Source organism: Equus przewalskii, chromosome 2 (genome assembly GCF_037783145.1).
Source record: "Equus przewalskii isolate Varuska chromosome 2, EquPr2, whole genome shotgun sequence".
Classification (NCBI taxonomy): domain Eukaryota; kingdom Metazoa; phylum Chordata; class Mammalia; order Perissodactyla; family Equidae; genus Equus; species Equus przewalskii.
Genome location: NC_091832.1, coordinates 35,144,240 through 35,166,210, shown reverse-complemented (window position 1 = coordinate 35,166,210; position 21,971 = coordinate 35,144,240). Strand labels below are relative to the sequence as shown.

The following is a 21,971-nucleotide window of genomic DNA, read 5'->3' as shown; positions in this document are numbered from 1 at the left end:
GGATGCAGGTGGAAGGACCCAGGTTAGACTGAAGGAAATGTACGCCCATTAGTCTCTATAAGTCCTGAGGTCCTGGGCCTGAAGGGGAACATTAGCAGGTGGGGTGGGGGTTGCTCTGAGGATGTGACAGGAGCAGAGGGATGGTGTAAATGACCTCCCCAGACCAGTCCTGGGAGCTCCTGCCCGCCCTTCAGCCTTGGTTGGACCCCTGCCCCTGAGCCAGCCCCGCCAGCCCCGGGGGTTGGGGAGAGTCCCCTCTTCACTCTTCTCTTACCCCAGCCGAGGCCAATGGGCTGTGCCCCCTCCCCAGCTCCCGTTCTCCCTTCCCTCTGGAAACTCCACGACTCCTCCTCCCTTTAACCGTGCTGCCTCCGGAGCTGAATAGGAGATGGGAAAACTTGGAGCAAAGCCGGGGAGCCCGAGAGCAGTGGTTCTCGGCCCTGGCTGTACGGGAGGCTCATGGTGCCCGAGCTGCACCCCAGAGCATTACATCAGAACGGGGGGTGGGGACAGGAGTTTTTGAAGCTCCCCGGTGGTTCCAATGGGCGGTCCCAGGTTGAGAACCCCTGCCTCAGGGTCAGAGCCGTCCAGCCACACAGATGCCTGAGCCAGCCTCTCTGGGCCTCAGCATCCTAACCCATAAAACCCAGGAGATGTCAGACGCTCTCACAGAGCCAGAGGGCAGAGCAGAAAGGAGACCTTCGAGAAAGCTCCTGGTATCCAGTAGGTGCTCAATAAATGCTCATTAAAATAATACTGGCTCCAAGCGCCTGTGGGTGCCAAGTATTTTGCATGTATTTACATAAGCTCTCCTGTGGCCCTGGACGCTTCCGGAGGGGCACGTCTCTCCCAGGAGGAGGGAGCTTTTGTCTGGGTTTTGGGCGCCCAGGTGCGTCTAGAGGCCCTAGAGGAGAACCAGGGCTGGTTCTTGTTCGCACACGTCCTAGGTAACTTTCTGCAAACAGTGACTCAGCCGTTGCCGAATCCCTTCCCAGACCAGGCCTGGCTTCCTCAGGTTTCTTCCTGCGACATGTCAGGGCCCACGAGGATGTGGCAAGCACCTGTGTCGGTTTTCCTAGGGGGCCCTTGGGAGGGATCAGGGGCCGAAGGACAGGGGTTTCTCCTCTGCCTCCCCTTCCTCAGACCCTTACTTCATCTGAGCATCCATCTGCCTGCTAGGTCCTGGGGCTCAGAGAGGCGAAGTGACCAGCCCAAGGTCACCCAGGATTCAGTCCTCCAGTTCTTGGTCCCCAAAGCCGTATCTCGCTGGCAGCCTGTGGTTCCACATCAGGAAAAAGGAGCAGTGCTTCTGGATCCCCACCCTGGCAGGACACCACTCACTCCCTGGTGCTTGGCTTCATTGTCCCTTGTCCTGTCCCTTCCTCCCAGGTCTGGAGCACCCTCAGACTGGGGGTAGCAGCCGATGGCACTGCTTCTGGGCTTGCAGGGGCGGGCCAGGAAGAATCAAGGGCATCTTTAGAGCCCTGGAGCCTGTGTCCTGAGTCAGCGGCCCTTGGACTTACCTAAAATGGTGGCCATACTGGTAACACCCCCAGGGGTGTTGGCCTGCCATCGGCCACCCTCCACCCTTTGTTGACACACCCAAGAGTGTCTCTGGGTCTCTGGGACTAGAGAGGGGGCCTGACACCAGTCCTGGTTCTCCCACTGACCTGCTGTGTGACCTCTGGCAAGTCACATCCCCTTTCTGGGCTCAGTTTTCTCATTTGTAAGACAATGAGCTGAGACTAAATTATCTCTCAGATTGCTCCTGGCTTGAACTGACTGACTCTCTTGGCACAGAAAGGAAGGAGGTCCCAAACATTAGAGATTAAGTCCATCAGGAAAGCTCTCCTAAACCGGGAGGCTGGTGCCTGAACCAGATCTAAGATCAACAACCCCCCTCCCCCAGCCTTGGTGTCCTGGTCTGTAATGGAATGATGATAGTTGCAACATTGTTGCACCCTTAAATGAGCTAATCCACAGGAGGTCCTTAAAGGTGCCTGGCACAGGTGAGGCACTTCTGGTGAGCTGGAATCGTCCTGGTAATGGTTTCTCTGCCTTCCAGGGCCCTGGGCTCTGGAGTGGAGGGCAGAGCGCCGAACTGCTGCTGCTCTTGCCAGGATTAAATGAGACCATCAGTGCCCGGACCTTGGTGCCTGGCAAATTGCCCCATTATTGCAAAATCCATGGCTGGCTCTCCCTTTTCCAAGCCCCATAATGGGAGCAGCGCTGTAGGAGCTGGGAAGTGAGGCGATGGTGGGGGTGGAGACGGGTGGCTTTTGGTTGCCCTGTTCAGGATGCCGAAGAGCCTCTGTTGCACACACCTTGAGCGCCCAGGCCAGGGAACCCGCTGTGCCCCTCCCCACCCTCTTAGCCCACAGCTGTGGTCATGCAGCTGCACCCACTGCCCAGCCCTGGCCGGGCCTGGTTCTCCAGCAAGTGCCCCCTCACCCTCTTGCTTGCCCTCGGGCCAGGGCTCTCAAACCCTAATTCATGAAACCTGCCAAACCGGAGCCCAGAACGCAGTCCCCTGGGGCATCCGTCTGTCTGTCTGTCCGTCCATCACACATCACTCGCTGGTCTGGCTGCAGGGCCCGGAGGGTGGGTTCCAGCCAGCCTATGGGGGCGGCGGGGTGTGCAGACAACAGCCCAGGCCTGAGCGACACCATCCACCTGGCTCCTGGTCCCATCAGGCACCACTTAGGGGGATGGCCCCTTAAATGCGGAGGGTGCAGGCAGGGCTGGAGATGCCTTCAGAAATGGAAATGGGACCCATTTGTTTATAATTTACTTCCTGACACTTAACGGGAACCGGGTGGGAGCAATAAAGACTCTGTGCTCACCCAGCTCCCACCTCAAAAGTGCTGGAGCTGGTCCAGTTCTCTGGGGGCAAATGCATCTCAAAGTGGAGCAGACCGCATGCCCCCGCTCCCCCGCCGGCTCTCCTAACCTGTGAAAGGCTCCTCGCTGTCCCGAGACCCGCCGGGCTGCCAGGCTTTCCAGGCTGTGGGGCAGGAAGGCAGGGGGCCTTGATCTCGAGGGAGAAAAGGGCCCAGGACTAGAATATTCTGGGCACAAGATAGGCAAAGAGAGGGGGGCCAGTGATGGAGGAGAAATCCGGTTTTCAATTTTCCTTAAGAGAAAAATGAGTGCATGAGAGATGGAATAATTTTCCAGTGCACAGGCCCTAAGTAAAACCAACTTGAGACATTGTGAGTTATTAAAGGGGAAGAAAGAAAAGAAATTGTAAAATCAGTTTGCCTTTAGCAGAACTGTACAATGCCCTCTTATTTCCAGGGGAATCTAATTAGAGGGCGGGCGGCCAAGCCTGGGAGGGGATGGAAGCTGGAGGTTGGGGCTTCGAGGCCCCCTGGGCTGCGAGGAGGAGGGTTATGAGGGTCAAAGGTGGGCTTTGGGGAGCCTTTCCCCTCCCAGCCTCACGGAAGGCTCGGCTGGCTTGGGTGCGAATCCTGAGTCGGGCTCCGCTTTACGTCTTTGAGTTGGTGGCTGAGCATGAGCATCTGTTTGGCATGATGCTCACCTCCAGCCACGGTTCACAAGCTCCCTCACCTTCAGGCTCTCCCTCCACCTTCTCCCCTCTCTCTCACCACTGACCCTGGGGGACCTAGCCACTGGGTCCCCTAGCCTCCTGGTATTCTATGTCTAGCTCCGCCTCTGAGGCTGCCCAGCCGTCCTCCTCCCCTCCCACCCATCCCCAACCTTTTGCAGGATACATAAGACGCTTTTCGTAAAAGATCAGCTTTTTTTGTTCAGAAATAACAGAGAGTAAAAGGCCCCAGAATTATAAGCACCTATGCACGCATGTGCACACAGCCAGCAGAACGGTGGTTAACAGCAGATATATGTCCTTCCACGTGTATTTCACAAAGCACAGGATCCAGCGCCTCCCAATGATAGCCATCCGTATCTCAAATGATACATCCCCTCCCACCAAGGGCAGCCCCAGGCCAGAGAGCGCTGGTCCTTCCTACAGCCCCTAGCAGCTCTCTTTGGAGCAAACACAGGATGGCATTGCGGGGAGAAAGGAAGGGGGCAAAGGAATGTAGAAAAAGGAGCGTTGGCCTGGGAATGGTCTACATTTTCCCAGGGCTTTTCACTGCCCTCACTTCGTGAAAGGGGGCTGGGGTGGCAAAGGAGTCTGTACATGGGTTCGGACTCCTGAGAGACCTGAGCTCAAGTCCTGACACAGCCACATATAGCTGTGTGACCGTGAGTAATCGCTGCCCCTCTCTGAGTCTGATCCTCAGAACCGCTTTCATGTCAGTGCCTGCCAGCTGTGAGTGTTGTGGGATGATGCCAGGTGTGCGTGCCAAGCACAGGACCTGGCGCCAGGCAAGAGCATCACAAACGCCCGTCGTCTGTGTTTTATCTCCGTGGAGAGGACCACTTGTTCTTCCAAACCGGGAAGCCCAATCTCTCACCATCCAGAAGCACGACTTTGCCCTCTGAGAACCGGCGCGCTTTGAGGTTCCACCCCTCCCTGCTAGTTTAATGTGATGAACCTATGGCTGGCCACATTTGGGGAAAATAACATTACTCATTCTATCAAGATTCAGCAAACTGGGCCCAGAGCAATCATTGCCCCAGGGTGCGAGTAGCAGATTTTATTTTTATTGATCAAAAAAATCTTTTTTATCAAGAACGCATCAAACTAGAAAAAGCGTAAGCAGCAGGATCAAATTGGATTTTAACTCCTTTAAAAACTGGCTCCCTCCAGGAACCCGTTTGCAAAGACGTCCGACTCTCTGCGATGAGATGCTCACAGTGCAGGGTGGCCGAGGGAGTCCACGGGCAGGGGCGGCTGTGTTGCGGCCATCATTGAGACGCCGTATTTGCATTTGGGCCACCTCTGAATGGACCAAACATCTGGATGCAGATGGGGGATTTCAGTGGAGTACCTGTGTGTTGGTTTACCGAGCGTCAGCCCTCTGGGCCCCTTGGAACGGCTCAGCCGGCTGGCTGGGACTCTTGGTGTGGGTCCAGGTGTCTGGGGTTGCATCAATACATCTGTAATGAGATGATTGTGCAAGACGACCCTAAGACACTCAGCAAGAATCACGTTAGCTTGAAGAGCAGACCTTCAGAGCAGAGGAGGCCATTCATTCATTCACTCATTCATTCATTCAGTGAACTTGTGTTCAGCTCTTCCCACGGGCCAAGCCCTTTTCTGGGCATTGGGCATAAAGCAATGAACAAAACAGAAAAATCCTTGTCCTCCTGGCATGGAAATATTGCCCTTCCAAATAATTCAAGCTGAGAAGCTGGAGGATGGGTCACAGAGGAGCCTGGTGTCAGGTGCGGTCCCTGACTTCAGCCTCTGAGAGGCCACTATCCTGATACTACGACGGCTCTTTCCCCTTACTAAGACCACTGACGCAATCTGCTTGCTGATCGTGAAGGGAAAGGTGGTGGGAGAAGGGAGGGCAGACTTAGGTAAGAAGCCACGGCAGAGAGCGGAGGTGGAAAGTGAGGCTCCAGAGCCTGGGGTGGATGGGGGAGCGGGCTGGGCTCCAGGCATCCGGGGCTGTGGCCTGTCAAGAATCTGCTGACCCAGCCACCATGGCAGGTTGCTGGAGCAGGGTTCACAGAGAAGACAGTTCACCTGCCAAGCTTGCACCTGGCTGGGCCCCCCTTGGGCTGAGTCTCTTCATCTCCCGTTGTAAAGAAGACCCAGGGTTTTGGAGCCGTGCGGGCCAGGGCTTGGGACTCTCCTGCAGCCCCTCATTCCGTTCTGATAATAGGTGACAAGAGTTGTATGGTTTTCTCTTTCCGTAGCATGGCTTTTGTTTGTTGGATGTTGCTATTTTTCTCTGAATTTCTATAGAACAGTGGTTCTTGGGGGCCCACCACCAGCAGCCGCAGCATTACCTGGGACCTTGTTGGAAAAGCAACTTCTTAGGCTCCACCTACCAAATCAGAAACTCCCGTGTGAGGCCCGGCCATCCGCATTTCCACCATCCTGCAGGGGATGCTGATGCCGTGAAGCTTGAGAACCGCTGGTTTAGAAGATGCTGGGGAGCCCACTTGATTTACTTAAAGTATGTCCGGTGGCTTTGGCGCTGGACCCACCTGGGTTGAAGGGAGCCTTCACCACTTAGCGTCTGAGCAAGTCCCCAGGCCTTTCTGAGCATTTACCCAAGGCTGCTGGCCTGTGGGGTGACCTTGAGGGTTCCATGAAAGGACGTGATGCGTGATGAGTTCCTGGCACATAGTAGAGCCTCGATAAACCATGACCCCCCCCCCCTTCCGTCTATTACTGCATTATGCGACAGAGATGCAAGTGTTCTCCTGGACGAGTGCTGATCACCTTTGAAAATCAACCTCACCAACTCCAAGAGCAACAGAATCACCGCATCTTAGAACCACAGGACCAGAGGGTGTTAGAGCCAAAGGGGACATTTAGTCCCGCCTCCTCTTCCTACAGGTGAAGAAACAGGCTCACTGATGCTGTGTTCCTGGCCCAGGTGACACTGCATTTCAGAGCCATCCCCCTTCTCCCCGACCCTTTCCACCTCTGTCCTGTCCTCTGAGTTATTTTGCACAGAGACTCACGGCGAGGGAGCCCGAAATGAGCCCCTAGCTGCTTTTTGCAAATATCTTTTGCAGGTGGACCTCATGTCTGTTGCATTCTCTGCTTCGTCAGCCATAGCTACGCGTGGCCAGCACCTGTGGGCTGAGTGATGAATTACTATCTGGGGGCGGGAGCCTGGGCTTGGGGGAGAGGCAGCAGATCCAGGGGGCCCCCTGGCCTTGATGGGTGCAGGTGATGGCCCTCCCACTGGCCGCCAGCCCCCCAGCACCCAGACCTGGCTCCGCTTCAGGACCAAGTTTTCAAGGGCTGGGGCGTCCGCCTGACATAATACACAACAGTAATTAAGAAATAAGCCGCCTTGCCCAGCTTCACAGTGATCATTTGGCTAAGTAACTACCATGGTCCAGTGCCTCAAAAATCACCATTAGAGTACGCTCCTTATGGCCATAAAATTTCTCGTTTTCTGCCTTTCATCAGCCTCCCCCTGTAATCTTCGCCTTGCTTTATTTATACATTCGTCCTCAAACAATGGCAATAAACTCTTTCCCAGAGTGTTGCAAATCAGAAATTTGTCCACATTTTTCCACCACCTTCCACTGTGGACCTGCTCTGCCTGGGAACAGCACAGCCAGGCCAGCTGGAGAGGCCGGCTTGCTGTAGATTGATGGGAGCAAGACAGGACGGGGTTGCCGGGGAGAGGGGGTGGGGAGGGGGCAGCGGGAGAATGCAGCATGAAAGGCCTCTGGCTGCCCGGCGATCAGTGGACACACAAGGGGCCCATGACCGGCCGGGGGATGGGAGGAGGGGGAGGATGGGGGGAGGGGAGGAATAAGCCTTCCCCACCCCCTTCCCATAAGAGAGGAGGAGGGCCTGGAGACTAGCCGGGAGCAGGCTGGCCCCAGGCAGAATATGACAGTCTTGAACTTGGTCCTTCCCTGGCCTACAGGAGTCAGATGATCCCAGGATGTCCTGTAGCCCAGACTGCACCCCCGCTTAGAATCTCAGTCTCTTCTGGAGCTCTTCACTAGCCCCTGTGGATCAATTCTTCTTTCATCCAGCAGTGGGCATTCATTAAAAGCCCTACTGTGTGCCAGGAACTAGACGGGGTTCTGGCGTGTGAAGTAATGAGTTAGTTAGATACAGCCCAAGGCCTCTCCTCAGAGTTGTTCTTAGAGACCCAGGAGGACCTCTGAGTTTTAGGGATGGGGAAAATGGGTCCCAGAGAGGGGTTCAGACTTGCCAAACGTCACACAGCAAGTTGGAGGCGGGGTAAGGGATGAACTTAAGGGCTCCAATCTGGGGCCCTCTCGTCTCTCCAACCAGCCCACAGGCTCCCTGAGCTGACATCTGTGCCCACCTTGCTCTCTTTTGTATGTGGGATGCCCCCACAGCATGGCTTGACGAGCATGTGTAGGTCTGCCCCCAGAATCCGAACCACCAAACTTAACCACTATGCCGCTGGGCCGGCTCCCGGCTTGCTTTTCTAACCATCCTGCTTGGCTTTCACATCCGTGCTCCGGGATCAGTCTGCAGCACGGCCCGCTCTGAGGAGCGTGGTCCTCTTTAGAAGGCGCGGGATTCAGAGAATATCTGCTCGTTTCCATTGTGACTGGCGTTACCGCTGTCGCTTTTATCTGTGTGGGCCTCTGGGGCACCCAGTTGGTTCACCTTGATGTATAATATAATGTCGGGTTCTGGAGTTTTCTGGGATGCCTGTTTAAAGAAAGATGGAGGTGAGGATAGATGGGAAGGTGGACGGATAGAAACGACTCCTGAGGGAAAGAAAGCAGCTCAGAGTCCTGAGAGAGAACCTGCGACTGTGGGACGCTCCAGTCAGCTGTCCTGGTGTCTGTGGTGACAAGGTCCATGGGTTCTTTGTTCAACTGATGGCTGCAGCTCTTATTAGAGACTGTTCTTAAGAACATTCTAGAATGATAGGAACCACAGAGCTGTTCCCAGTCACCCTGCCCTGAGGTGAGACCCAGATTAATAGAAAAACTATAGTTCTCATTCTCGAGAATCTCGTGGTCTTACTGTGAAGGTGCAGTCTATGCTGGGATGTCCCCAGCTTGATGGGGGAGACCCAGTTCCCACATTCAAGAGGTTCAAATAAACCTTGTACGAACCGGGTATACGGCGTGTTTCGTAAGCAGAATGTGTGCATCCTGAGTTAATTGAGGGTCTCCAGCAGGAGTCGATGCCAGGTGCTGGGAGGGTGGCAGATGCCACAGGCGAGTGGTGAGGACCAGGCGGGAGGGTGTGGCTGCCACGCAGACCGTCAAGGACTAGGCGGACTTCAGTCCAGATTTGAAGGGCGGGGGCGTCATCCCAGGCCGCAGCATGGCGCCAAAGCTTGGCCTGTGAGGAGAGGCATGTGTGGGCCAGTGCAAGGAGGACCTTGAATGCCAGGCTCATGTGTCACCTTGATAGTTAAGAGAGGGCCTCTGGGCCAGCTGCCTGGGTTTAGCTGTCACTCTGCCATTGAGTTAGGAACCCCTCTGAGCCTCAGTTTCCTCATCTGTAAAGGGGGGCTAATCACCACACAGTTCTTACGGTTGTGGTCGGATTACGTGACTTGCAATAGGAAAGGCTCATAAGATGCTCAGAACACAGCCGCTGTTTGTGTGTCTGTTCCGCTGGGCCCTTATGCCCAGTTCTGCTGCAGGAAACCATGTGATCACAGAGCCCAGTCTTCAGGGCACAGCAAGCCCCAGGCTGAAGCCCTTCCTTGGGGCTGAGCCCGGAGGCAGGGGGCTCGATGGTGGCGGGAGGCAGGGGCTGGGGTCCCGAGACCCTTTTCTGTCCTGCCTCCTTTGATGACTTTCCAACGGGCTGCAGCCTTCCAGGCTCCGGCAGTGAGGATGGGGGAGAGCGGATGGGAGGGGGAGGAAGAGGGTCCGGGCAGGCTTGACTTCTCAGGCGTGTGGTCCTTTCACGACGGCTTTGTGGGGCACTGACGGGCGGCCGGGCTGCCCGCTCCTCGCCACCACGTGGGGCAGCTTCATCTGGCCACTGGGGCCCCAGCTGCTGCTGTTTCCCCTTCGCTGATTCTGAGGCCTCCCCCAAGGCATCCCCCAGCCCAGCTTCCTGAGGGTCTGCCTCCCTCTTTGGCCCCTTGGTGCCTGCCAGCATCTGTACCCCAGCTGTACCACTTACTGGAGACCCGACACCCGCTCCTCTCTGTGGGTAGCATTTGCGTCTGGGATGGCTTCCCCTGAGGGGATAGGATGGGATCTTGGGTCTGTGGTGTGGCTGGGTTTATGCAAAGCTCCTGCCATGGGATGATAATGAAGGGATGACCACGGAGTAGTCATTCATTCAATCATCTGTTCATTCATTCATGCTTCATGCATTCATTGCCTTTGTGTTTTGTGTCAGGAAAATATGCTTTCCTCTTGGGGATGCAGAGGTAAATTAAGTTCTCATTGTATGCAGGCACCAATAACAATAGCAATGATAATAATAATAATAGCTAGCATTTATTGAGCACTGACTGTGTACCTGGCACTGTTGTAGACCCCGGTCTTGCACTAATTCATTTAATCTTCGTGTGTGGTGACTCTGTGAGGTTGGTGCTATTATCTTCCTCATTTTACAGGCCCAGAGGAGTGAGGTAACCCTCCTGAGCGAGGAGGGGAGCGGGCTGTGACAGCTGCCTCAAGGCACCACTTGGTGCTTCTCGAGGTTTCCCTGCGTGCAGCCACACCAGCAGCCCGGGGAGTAGGCAGATGGCGGTTCTCATTCCCAGTGGGTGGATGGAGCAATGGAGATTCCAAGAGGACAAGTGACATGTTCAAGGTCACATAGCGGGCCGGGGACTGAGCCTGGAGTGCCAGCTCCCCAGACGCCAGGCTGCCGTCCGAATGAGAGGAGAGCCTGGGCCTGGGAGTCAGCCGGGCTGCCCCGTCGCCCACAGCTCTCGGAGCTCAGCCTCCGGACACGGGTTCCTGCTCTTCCCATCCTCCCTTCTGACTCCCATCACTGTCCCCATTTTAGAAATGAAGAGATTGAAGCTCGGGAGTTAAATAGCACACCGGGCGTCTATCGCTCACGGGAGACAGATCCAGAATTCACACCCAGGTCCGTCTCACCCGCAGCGTCTCTTCCCATCGCCCCCCAGTGCTGCCCTTGGCTGCCTCGCCCATGCTCTGTAGGACAGGACCCAGTTGGCAAACCCCCTTTCAGGAGCTGACACGGCGAGCTCTGCTGACTGCCATCAGCCCAGTGAAGAGCGAAGGAAAACTGGTGGTTGTTTCAAGGTCACCTTAAAGTCACAGGAAGAGCGTAAAGGGGGATCCTGGTGAGCTGGCTGAGCTCCTCTGTAGCGGGCTCGCTCTGTCTCCAGGGAGCCTGCTTCACGCGTCCCCTTCTCCCTTCCCTAACCCACAGCTGCGGCCCCCTCCCAGAACTCCACATTTGCTGCGTGTGACAACAACAGGTCACAGAGGCTGAGCCGGAGGGGCCTCGGGACTTCTTCAGCTTCACCCTCTTGCCTTAAGGGCAGCCGAGCCTTAGTTGTGAACTCTCTGCACCCAGGAAGTCTTCCCTGACTCAGTGGCCTTGGCTCAGAGGGTTCCAGCCCTCACAAACCCTCTTTTCTCTCCCGTACGTGTCTTGTGCTTGGGTCAAGGTTCAGTGCGGAAGGAGCTCTGGATCCGCCATGAGACAACGTGGCTCTGAATTCTGGCCCTGCAACCACACAGTACCAGTTCGAGCAGTACTGCTTCCTTCTTCCTAGACGTGGCCCTTCCTGGCAGGACTGCAGAAAGAGCGCCCTCTAGTACCTGAGAACAATACTGTGCTATTCGCACAGAAGGCCCATCAGAAGACACTTCCCAGGGGCCCTGCATTTTGTAATGCAGATTATCTACTTAGGGTTCAGAGTGAAAAAACAAAAAAGACAGCCCGATGGGGTGAGACCCAGACTTCCTGGAGAAGAAAAATTTTGTCTGATTTAGTTTGTGAACAAAGTGAGAATTCCACCCTGGCTTTCTGGAGACATGCTCCTCCCCTCCCTCCCCTGCTTGAGTTGGGAGAGTGAGGTGAGGCCTGTCGACTCTTCTCAGTCGCTGAGAAACAGCATGGAATTTGGGATCAGACAGGACCTGTGTGGCTCCCCACCTCGCCAGGCCCCCTGACCCCCAGGGAAGCCCCTCCGACAGCAGGACTGAATCAAGTGTGGACATTTCGCTGAGCCCCAGCCCCATCTCAGACCAGATGGAGGAGGGTGCCCTCGGGAAGTCTTCCTGGAGGTGGGGTCCCAAGCCCAGTCAGAAGGGAGGACGATTAATGGAAGCTCACGTTTGCTGAGCACTCACTTGTCTCTGGCACTGTTCTGTGTGCCTTCATATGCTCCCTTGCTCACTCAGTCGTTCAACAAATACTGAGGTGTCCACTTTGTGCCAAGCACTGGAGATTCAGCAGTGGACAAAAAAGATGAAGACACCCCCCCTCATGGAGCTCTGGAGATGGCCAGGACCATGCAGGGGTTCAATCAAATAGGGTATTTAGCACATCTGATCGTGATATGTGCTGTGGGGAAATGCAAAGCAAAGAAGGTGATGGTGGGGGTCCCTAATATTCTCCATATTTTGCACACATGGAATCCACAGGATCCAGGCATCCAGGTGCCCCGCTCTCCTGGGCCTGGCCGGGCGCAAACTGCAGGAGTTCGCCAGGCCAAGAGGGGTTGGGTAGGGTGCTCCAGGCAGAGGGCACAGCCTGTGCAAAGGCCTGCAGTTGCCGGGGCAGGAGGCAGGTGCTGGAGTCCAGAGAGAGATGGAGGGGACAGGCTGGGGCAGGGACAGGGCTGGGTGTGGGGTGGGATTGCAGCTAACAGACTCTGAGTCTCCCGGCCTTGGACCTGGGCTGGTTGCCTGTGAGGCGTGAAGGGCGAGGACGGGGCAGTAAGGACCATTGCCGGGGCTGTAACCTGGACCCTTGGGTGGTGGTGTGGAGACGGGCACCCAAGAGAAGTTTGGGCAGAGGAGGTGGACGGTGCGGGGGGGGGGTCGCTTGCGGGAAGGTTTAACTTGGGGTCTGAGCTGCCTCGCCACCGGATCCCCCATCAACCAGCCCAGCCCGTGCCGTGCGCTCCGCTCCCGCAGACATCACAGGGCCGCACGCACCACGCACTGGTTCCGGCTGAGCAGTTCGCAGGAGGGGCTGGGTGGGCGCCCGCACGGCCCGCTCGCCGGCCCCCAGCTGAGCTGTAAATGGCTTTTCCATTTTCCCAGCCCTGCGCCAGCCCTGCTTGGTATTCAGGGGCCCGGCCCACACTCTCCGGCTCTCGGCTCTGCCCGAATTACTTGATTAAAACGCATATCAGCTATTATGTGATTCGTTTCTCTGCCACAGCTCCGAGCCGGCCTGTGTTAAACTGCAGGGAGGGTGCTGGGGAGAGGGGCACAGGAGCAGGGGTGGGAGGGCGTCTTTGACTGGGGGGGTAGCCGAGAGAAGGACCCCAAACCTCAAGGCCACTGCTGGCTTCCCCTGGTCTAGGATGACAAGGATTTGAAATGGGCCAACGCCCTCCTGCCTTCTGAGAGGAGGGTAGGTCTAGAAATTGTGACCATCTCATTTCAAAGCTTTTCCTCTGGCAAAAGGGAAAGAAGGGAAAGTTTAGTGTCGGGGGGCGGGGGGAGGAGAGGAAGCCACCTTGGTTTTCACGGTCAGAAATGGAATTCTCCATCACCCGGGGACTGTAGCAAACTGGCTCTCACGGGGCTGGGCATCCAGACTCCTGGGTTTTCTCCCCAGCCTCTCTGCCCTGGGACTCTACTGAATATCTGTAAAATGGAGCTAATGCTGCCTGCTTGGCCCTCCAGGGTTATTGGGAGAGACTGTGTTGGGACAATGAAAGGGTTTGTAAACTGTAGAGTACTGTGGACAGGTAGAGGGTGATCACTATTGCAGAGTTCAAAAGGAACTTTGTAGTCATTCTGCCAAGCCCTATGCATCTAAGAAGCCTTTTATTGAGCACCTGCTGTGTGCCAGGCACAGTTCCTGCTGCATTCAAGGGTCTCGTGGTCCAATGGGAATGAGAGACCCGTAAACAGGCAAGTTTGGTGTCTCCTGATAAGCTTTGAGAGCCCTGAAGGTGGGCACTGAACCCAGCCTGGAGGGGCCCAGGAAGCCTTGCTGGGGGAGGCTGCCCATGAGCTGGGTTCTGCTGGATGTGTAGGAGTGCACCCAGTAAAAGGGGTGAGGCGTTCCAAGTGGAGGAAGCTCACATTCAAAGTCATGCGGAGTGAGACATGTAAGGAAGCTGAGGGCTGGATGGGGGGCCTCAGGGAGGGGCTGGATAAGTCTGGACACGTGGCAGGGCGATGGTGGCGGGGCCTCGCTGGTGTAGATGAGGTTTCCCGAGTCAGCAGTGTCAGAGGAGGGGGCAGGGGCTGGGGAAGAGACCCTGAGAGCCGCCCATGGCAACTGTCTACCTGCCTCCATCAGCCTGGCCTGGGCTGGACTCTGCCCTGAGCAGACCTCGTTCCTGCCCACCCTAAAGCTTTGACGAACCAGACAGCTCCCGTCACCCTCCTGTCCCTCATTCTGTCCCCAGGCTGCTCTGTGGCTCTTTCAAGTCACATAGCTGTCTTGTGTTTTACGCCTGTCCTGGCCCCAGTTCACCTGGAAGCAGTGTTTCCTCCATCGGACTGGGAAGTTCCCAGGACATGGGTGATACCTCCTCCATCAGATTGGGAGCTTCCTAAGACAGAAGCTGTTTTTCCCCCATAAGATGGGGAGGGCCCCAAGGTAGAGGTTGTGTTTCTTCCTTTTTCGTTTGAGACTCCCCACCTCCCTCTGCAGAGACAGGATCCAGGAACCAGAGAGAGGGCCCCTTGCCTATCCCTCTCTCTCTCTGGGGCTGTCTCCAGCCCAGCCCACTCTGTCCCACCCCCTTGGGACCAGTGCATCTCACAGCTGCTTGAGAGCGGGGCTCGGGGGGAGGAGCTGTGGCTGGCCGGGAGGCTGCTCCCCCGCCCGCCCACAGCCAGCCTGTGATAACGAATGCGTGCCCATGTCCTCCTCCCCACACGTCCTCCTCCTGCCAGCTGTCCAGGCGTCACCGTCACCGAGAGACCACAAGCTTTCGGTGCACAGAGGTCTCAGCCCCAGCCAGATGGGCTTCCCTGTGGCCAAGTCCACCTCATCCTGTGGATTCACTGAACTCTGAGGCTAATGGGTTCCTGGGGAGGGGGCGTCACTGGGGAAACTGAGGCAAGGGCGAGGGGGCGGCATCAGGCTCGTTGTGAGAGGGTCCCCTCACTCACGCTGCTTTGTCTGCACCCTGCCCTCTCCCCTTGTCTGTCATCGTCATCACCTTTCATGTGCCCTTTACCCCTATAGTCTTCATTCCATTCTCAGAGCAGTCCAGGGAGCCACACTGGGGTGTATTACCTTCATTTTTACAGCTGAGAAAACCAAGGTACAGAGAGAGGAAGTGATTTGTCCAAGGCCACACAGCGAGGGAGAGACTAAGCCCAGAATCCAGATGTCGGGCCATCCAGACCCAGACTCTTGACTAGAACAGAGCTGCCCCAGAAGGCCCCCTAACCCCCTCTCAATCTGTCCTTCGTCCCCCTCCCTCTCCAGGAATAAGCACGAGCTTCCTGGCTGTGTGGCTCCCATCAAGTTACTGAACCTCTCTGAGCCTTGTTTTCCCTGTTGGTAAAAGAACCAATAGTCCCAGCTTCGCAGACGTGCCGTGCAGCTGGCACAGACCTGGGGTGGGGTCTCTTCCCCTGGGCTGGGCCGGGGAGGAGGCAGGAGCTCTTACTCAGGACCTGAAGTCACAGACTGTACTCCTTTTCTCTTGAGATCTCTCTGGATCTCCGGCTAGTGGGACAGAGCCTTGCTCTCCCCACTTAGCATCCAAAGGGTTGTTATGGCAACTGCCGACATCCTGGAGGATCATTCCAGCATCTTTCAAACAACAGAGACCTGTGGGCCCTGTTTGCCTTCCCGGGTCTGGGTCTTAGTCTGGGCGTCTCCGGGCCCAGGGAGTTCCCAGACCTGCACTGACTAAGGGGTGGGAGGGACAAGGAGACCCAGCACCCCACGATGAGTCCAGGAGCTGCAAGTAATTTGGAGGACGAGGGCATCGGGCGCCTGCGGGCCTGAGTGGGCCCTGAGGCTGGGTCAGGTCCAGGAGCAGAAGCAGCCTGAATTTTATAGCAAAGCCGGTTGTTAGCTAAATGCATTCAAGATTTTGGTTACAGCCTGACAGCCTGTCCTGTTATTTCTTCAATATTTTACTTTATACAAAAGCACCTTAAAAAATGGAATTCAAGGAAATGAGTGCTCTTGTAAACGGAAAATGAGTACCACGTCCTATTAATAGAGGAGAACCCTAAGAACAAATACCATTAAAACAATGTCGTGAAATTCTACCTGGAGACTTTCACGTGCAGAAAGTTCGGAGCTTGAGGCCTGCCCTCCTCTTGTTAAAAAGAGAGCACAGCGGGGTTGAAGCCGCGCTGTCCCGTGGGGCAGCCGCCTGCCACGTGCAGCTAGGGAAGTTCGAATTAAAATGAAATACAGGGGAAACAGCCGTTCAGTCGCACTGGGCACATTTCGAGTGCTCAGTACCAGGTGTGGTTGACGCCAGCATGTTGAGCGCACAGATCTAGAACACGTCCATCATCGCGGAAAATGCTGTTACACGGCGCTGCCCTAGGACTGGCCTGAGGCTTAATCAGACTGGGTTCCTCCCGGAACAGGGCAGTGTCTCCTCCGTCTGACTGGGGCTCTCCGTCTCCTCCCCCATCTGACCTCCCGGCTCTGAGCACAGCCTCTGCCCGTAGATTTCGCCTCCAACGGCCCTGATCTTCATCTCCCTCAACTCCTGTCTGAGCTCCAGGGTCCCCACTGGCGCACGGAGCCTGGGGCCCCATTCCCCGTCTGCGGGCTGGCCTCCCTTCCCGCCGGCCAGTCCCTGCTTCCTCCTTCTGAGGCCCCACAGGCTCAGTCTCCTGGCCACTGTCAGAAAATTGAAGTTATGCAGAGAGTTTCAGGAAATGAGTCCCTGAGATTAGTTGTATTTGGCTCTGAGCCGCAGACGTGCTGGGGAAAGCGCCCCAGGATGCCCGCTGTGCCCGTCGTGGCCTCCTCTCTGTGACGGGCAGCTGGGCAGTCGGGAAAGGCAGAGGAGGGGCTGGATCCAACCGCAGGTCTCTGCCTTTAAGGACGAAGCAGGCGACGAGGAAGGGAGGTCTCCCTTGCCCTTGGTTCCCTTGTCATGCAGTGTCACAATCAGAGACAGCCTGGCAGTGGCCAATAAAAGGTAGGGATGACTGACAAATGGCCAAGAAAGCAGGATGGAGGGAAGGGGACCCAGGCCACAGGGGCACTTCCCAAGGCTGGATGACCTCCCAGTATTCTAGTCCACCCACCCGGCGCCCGGCTGATGATGCAGCCTCATGATAACGTTACCCAGCATGGCCTTTTTCACATGATCTTCCACCTGCCTGAAATGCCTTTCCCTTCACCTCCACTTGAGATCTAAAAGGCTGTATTAGGTGGGGTTTTTTTTGGTGGGAGGGAGGTTGTCCTCTGTGGGACCGGCCCAGACACATTCGTGTAACCCACATTTGAAGCAATTGAGTAAGAACAGGAGTGAGGCCAGGAGAGCAGGATCCGAGCCAGTGTAGACACTCCCTGAGAAACCTTGGGCATTTCACGTTGCTTCTCTGTGACTCAGTTTCTCCCATCTGTAGTGTGAGCGCATGATCCTGAGGCTCTTCCGCCTTGCCTGAGCGCTCTGAGCACAGCATCCTTAGCCCGTGTGTGGCACAGACCAGATGCTTCGTCAGTGCTCTGGGGGATGAACGGATGACAAAACACACAAGTGCTTCCAGGAAGATGGAGATGAAGCGGGGGTGGGGGAGAGAAACGAAAGCGAAGGGAGAAGGGAGGAGTGGGGAGGGGAGGAGGAAGATGATTTCTGACTGCTTGCTTCTCCTTTTCCCTCTCCCTTCCTTTGTTTCCTCTTCTCACTGGCCTCCTCCTCCATGCTCCCCATACTTCCCCCCGGGGCCCCTGAAGATGCAGCTTCAGAGCCGTGGCTAGGGAACTCCTTGCTAGCATCCCCTCTGCTGGGTCAGAGATGGGCAAGAGGCCACGGGGTTGATGGGGATGGGGAGCCAGTTTATTCCCCAGGGTTTCTTCAGCCCTGACTGCCAAGAAGCTTGATCAGACCCTTCCTGCAACCTCCCTGGCCTGGAACAGGAGCAGATTCCTAGCCTGATAACCCTATCCAGGGCTGGGATGTGAGCTGGCTCCAGAATCGTGGGCTGTCTCTGCACAGGAAGCAAAGGCCTTCACCCACCCATTAGTGGGGATGATGGAGTGGGGGCCATGGCCACCACCAAGGTCATCAGGTGAGGTCTCCTTTTCCAGCCCAGAAGGTCACTCAGAGATCCTGGAACATCCCAGGAAGGGCCTATTTATGGAAGTCACATAGTCCAAATCCTCATGTTACAAATAGGGAAACTGAGGCCCGACGTGGGAAGGTAGCTTTCCTAGGGCACAGTTCACAGCGTTCAGGGGCAGAGCCATCCTGGAGTCTAAGCTCTCTGACTGCCAGCCTGGGCTCACGCCCTTGCCCCCTCCCTCCCTTTCTTCCTGCCTTCCTCTTTTCTTAGTTTTTGCAATATTCTTCCCAAAATGCAATAGCATCTTTGTCTAAATGGTCATCATTTAAAAAATACTAAACTATAAAGGAGTGTAAAGAAGAAAACAGAAGTTCTGTCACTCTGCAGGGTACCATTTATTAACCTTTTGGGTACAGTGTTCTGTAATGCGTGTCATGTGTGCCTTTTCCAAAAGTGGGGTCGATCTTTGCATGCTGGTTTGTACCTTGGCTTTTTCTTAAAGTCAGGGTTATTAAGGTATAGTTAGCATACAGTCAAATTCTCTTTTTTTGGAGAATATAGTTTTAGGAGTTTTGACAAATCTATTTCATCATGAAACCACGTCCTGAGTCCTGTGTCACGGACATCCTTCTGTGTCAGGGGAGACTATCTAAATGCTCAGCTATTGGGGATCTTTTTTGTCATGAGGTGTTTAACCAATCCCCTAGGGGTGGGCATGGAGGTTGCTTCCACCCTTCACTCTGATAAACGGTGTTGTGGGAAACAGCCTTCTCCTGGTGCTCAGAGGGGATCTGATCCTCCGCCCAGTGACGGGAAGGAAGGTGGGCATAACTCCCCGCCATCTCACTAGGTCCCCGCCCTCTTCCTCCCTCTCCCCCGGCTCAGGGAACCGGCTGGACGAGGGCTCGGACGTGGAGTCGGAACCCGACCTCCCTCTGAAGCGCAAACAGCGCCGCAGTCGGACCACGTTCACGGCCGAGCAGCTGGAGGAGCTGGAGAAGGCCTTCGAGAGGACCCACTACCCGGACATCTACACCCGCGAGGAGCTGGCGCAGAGGACCAAGCTGACCGAGGCGCGCGTGCAGGTCAGGAGGCGCCTCCGGCGTTCGCGATGCCGGCATGTTGCAGAGACCCGGATGGAGAAGGTGGGGGTGGCTGGGTCCGAGAGTATAGTGGGCCCGCGAGGGCTCTGCGGCAGGGACCATGCAGATGAGTAAGGCCGCCGGCACTCGATGCTGAGTTAAGTGGGCAGCAAATGTTGGTTGACTGACTGACTGACCAAGCCATGGACAGCCCCAGGGAAGCCAGGAGCTGCAGTGAGGCCTGTTGGACTGCGTTCATCCCTCCAGGCAACAATTACTTCAGGGAGAGGAAGGGATGGAGGGAGAGATGGAGGGGGAGAGAAGAAAAAAGACAAGAGAGAGAGGAGGAAAAGGGAGAGAGGGAGGAAGAAAAGAAAGAAGGGAGGAAGGAGGGGAGGGCGCTGGGTCAGCCAGAGAGAGGGCTCGGGGAGTATAAAAATCCCCAAATCTCCCACAGGGGAGGAAAATTTCCAAACAGGCCTAGCTTCCTAAGATAGCTAATGAGTTCCCCGTCATGGGAAGCATGCAAGCAGACTGGGCAGGCATGTTCCTGGTGGGTTAGAAGCTGGTGGGAGAGTGGGCAGAACATGACCCCTCCACTCCCTCAAGTGTGTGGTTCGTAATGGGGGCAGGGGGAAGGGAGAGTGCTGACAGAGCAGTGCCTGTGGGTTCGCAGGGGGGGGCGGCGGGGGGGATCGCCACCCCTCCCCAGGTGGAGAGTCCTACAGCTGCTCCCCAGGGCAGAGTGGACTCTGGGGCCCCTCTGGGAAGGGCTCCAGCCGGGTGGGGCGGAGGGGGAGACACCAGGCAGGTTGGGGTGGTAGGTCCTGCGGGAGTCCCAGGAGCCCCTCCTGGCCTGTCTTCTCCATAAGGGGGGCAGGCGGTCTTCAGAGGGGCTGCCCGCCCTGCTCCCGGTGGGGGCACTTTCATCGGAGGGGAGCCAGCCTTTGTGGGGCACCCAGCTTGTGCCAGACGCTGAGCTCGGGCTTCCCGCGCACGACCTGGTGGAACCTCGGGTCAGAATGGTCACCCCCTCGGGAGGGACAGGGCCGGGGGCACAGAGCCGGGCAGGGGCTGAGTCGGGCCTGGGATGCAGACCTGTTGGACGCCGGAGCCCAGGCTGTTTCCACTCAGGAGAAGGAAGAAATTGACTCAGAGCCTGGGATTGGAAAGCAGCAGGGAAAGTTCCAGAAGCAAACTGGCATTGAAGCCCCTCAGGAACCAGCAGACCTCCCTCCGCCCTCCCACCCCCACTCGCGGAGTCGGGGGCCCTTGGCTGCCTTTGCGGGAGACCCCCAGGGGCAGGCGACAGGCATCAGCCAGCCCATCTCATCCCCCCTCCTCCCCACAGGGTGACATCTGAGCCCGCCCTGGGCTGCTCCCCACCCCCCTGCAGCTGTTCTGGGGGCACATTCCTCGGGGCTTTCTCATTCCCACGCCTGTGGCCACGGCTGCTTCCCACCACCTTGAAGCCTGACCGCTCCTTGTAAAATTTCCTGGCTGTCAGGCCACTGCTTTTATTGGCCCAGGGGACCCAGAAACAGGTGTCACTCAAGGTCTACAGAGGGAGGGGGGGCTGGGAGGGGAGTCCGGGGCAGCCAGAGCCCAGGAGACCCCCTAGTGAGGGGCCCGGGCAGACCTCCTCCGCATGCTGCCTCCCCCATCAGACTGTGAGCTCCCCTGGAATAGAGTTGGGTCTTCCCCGCAGACTGTGAGTGCCCCTGGGGCAGGGTTGGGTCCCCCTGCCCACCCCCCCACCAACCCCCAGCCCGAGAGCTTTCCCAGCTGAAGGAGGGATCAATAAATGCCGAGTTTTTAAAGAATGAACAAAAGCTGATAAAAAACATTAAGACAGAAAGGATAGAATATTTGGCCTGGAGAGGAAGAGACTTGAAGGACACGGCTGCTCTGAGAGGCCCCAGAGGGTGGGACCAGGGCCAACAGGGGAATGTCCCAAGTCCCATGTAAAGGTCTGCAGGGACGAGAGCACAAGACTGAGAGCCACAGGCCAGGGTTCCCCTTGGTCCTCGCCTCTGATCAGCTTGTCACTTTCAACAGGTCAGTTTCCTTTCCTGAGGCTTCATTTCCCATCTGTAAATAAAGGGGTTGAACTAAATGATCATTAGGTCTCCTTAAAGTTCTGGGACCCTTACTTATTGATAATCAGAGCTGCCTTGTGAGGTGATGAGATCCCTCTTACCAGAAGTATTCAAGCAAAAGTGCGATGTCCCTGCATTTTGAGAGACCCCGATGAGAGAGTTCCTGCTGTGGACAGTGGGACAGGGACCTCAAAGCCTCCTGAACACTGCCTAGATTTTATGACTTTAGACTTTTGAGGTTCTGGTCTCTGATTCCAAGAGTCTGTGGTTCTCGGACTTTGCGATCCTGTGCCATCTTATGGCAGTGGCTCTAAGAGATGGGCGGGGTAGTGGAGTGGCTCAGAGTGGGCTCAGAGCCAGAGGCCAAGGTGTGAATTCCAGCTCCGCCCTCAGTTGCCTCACTTGCAAAATAATAGTGACAATAATAGGGTCTTCTTGTTCTGGAGATTAAATGAATACAAGTGAAAAAAAAGTACCCAAACAAAGTTAGGAAGAGTCTGACACACAGAAGTACCATAAATGGGGGCCGTTATTGTCAAAACTCCACCTGTTCTCGGTGGTTCCAATTCTGACCACCCTTGAAACTCCAGGTTCGTTGATGTGGCTCTCATTTATTGAGCACCTACTGTGTGCCAGACACTTTTCTAGACACTGGAGATCCAGCAGACAGAAATTTCTGCTGTCATGGAGCTGCCGTTTGAGTAAACAGGGAGGCAGGTAAACATGTGTCAGGTGGGGTTCTAGCAACTCCAGTGTGTTACCTCCACCTGGCTTCCCTCTGGCCCTGCTTCCCAGCAGAGGGTCGGGAGCTGCCCTTTGAACCGTGATGTCTGGCGGAGACACCCCCAACTCAGTCTGCAGA

The 21,971-nt window shown here is 56.2% G+C and overlaps 1 protein-coding gene across 2 annotated transcripts in view; it reads left to right on the top strand.

Annotated features, from left to right (window-relative positions):
- The window catches only part of PAX7 (paired box 7), a 100,005-nt gene that overhangs the window by 33,209 nt on the left and 44,825 nt on the right, over positions 1–21,971 (top strand). For both annotated transcript variants that reach the window (XM_070600892.1, XM_070600898.1), the window contains exon 5: positions 18,814–19,013. In XM_070600892.1, coding sequence (XP_070456993.1) covers positions 18,814–19,013 — 200 coding nt within the window. The remainder of the gene's footprint in view (positions 1–18,813; positions 19,014–21,971) is intronic.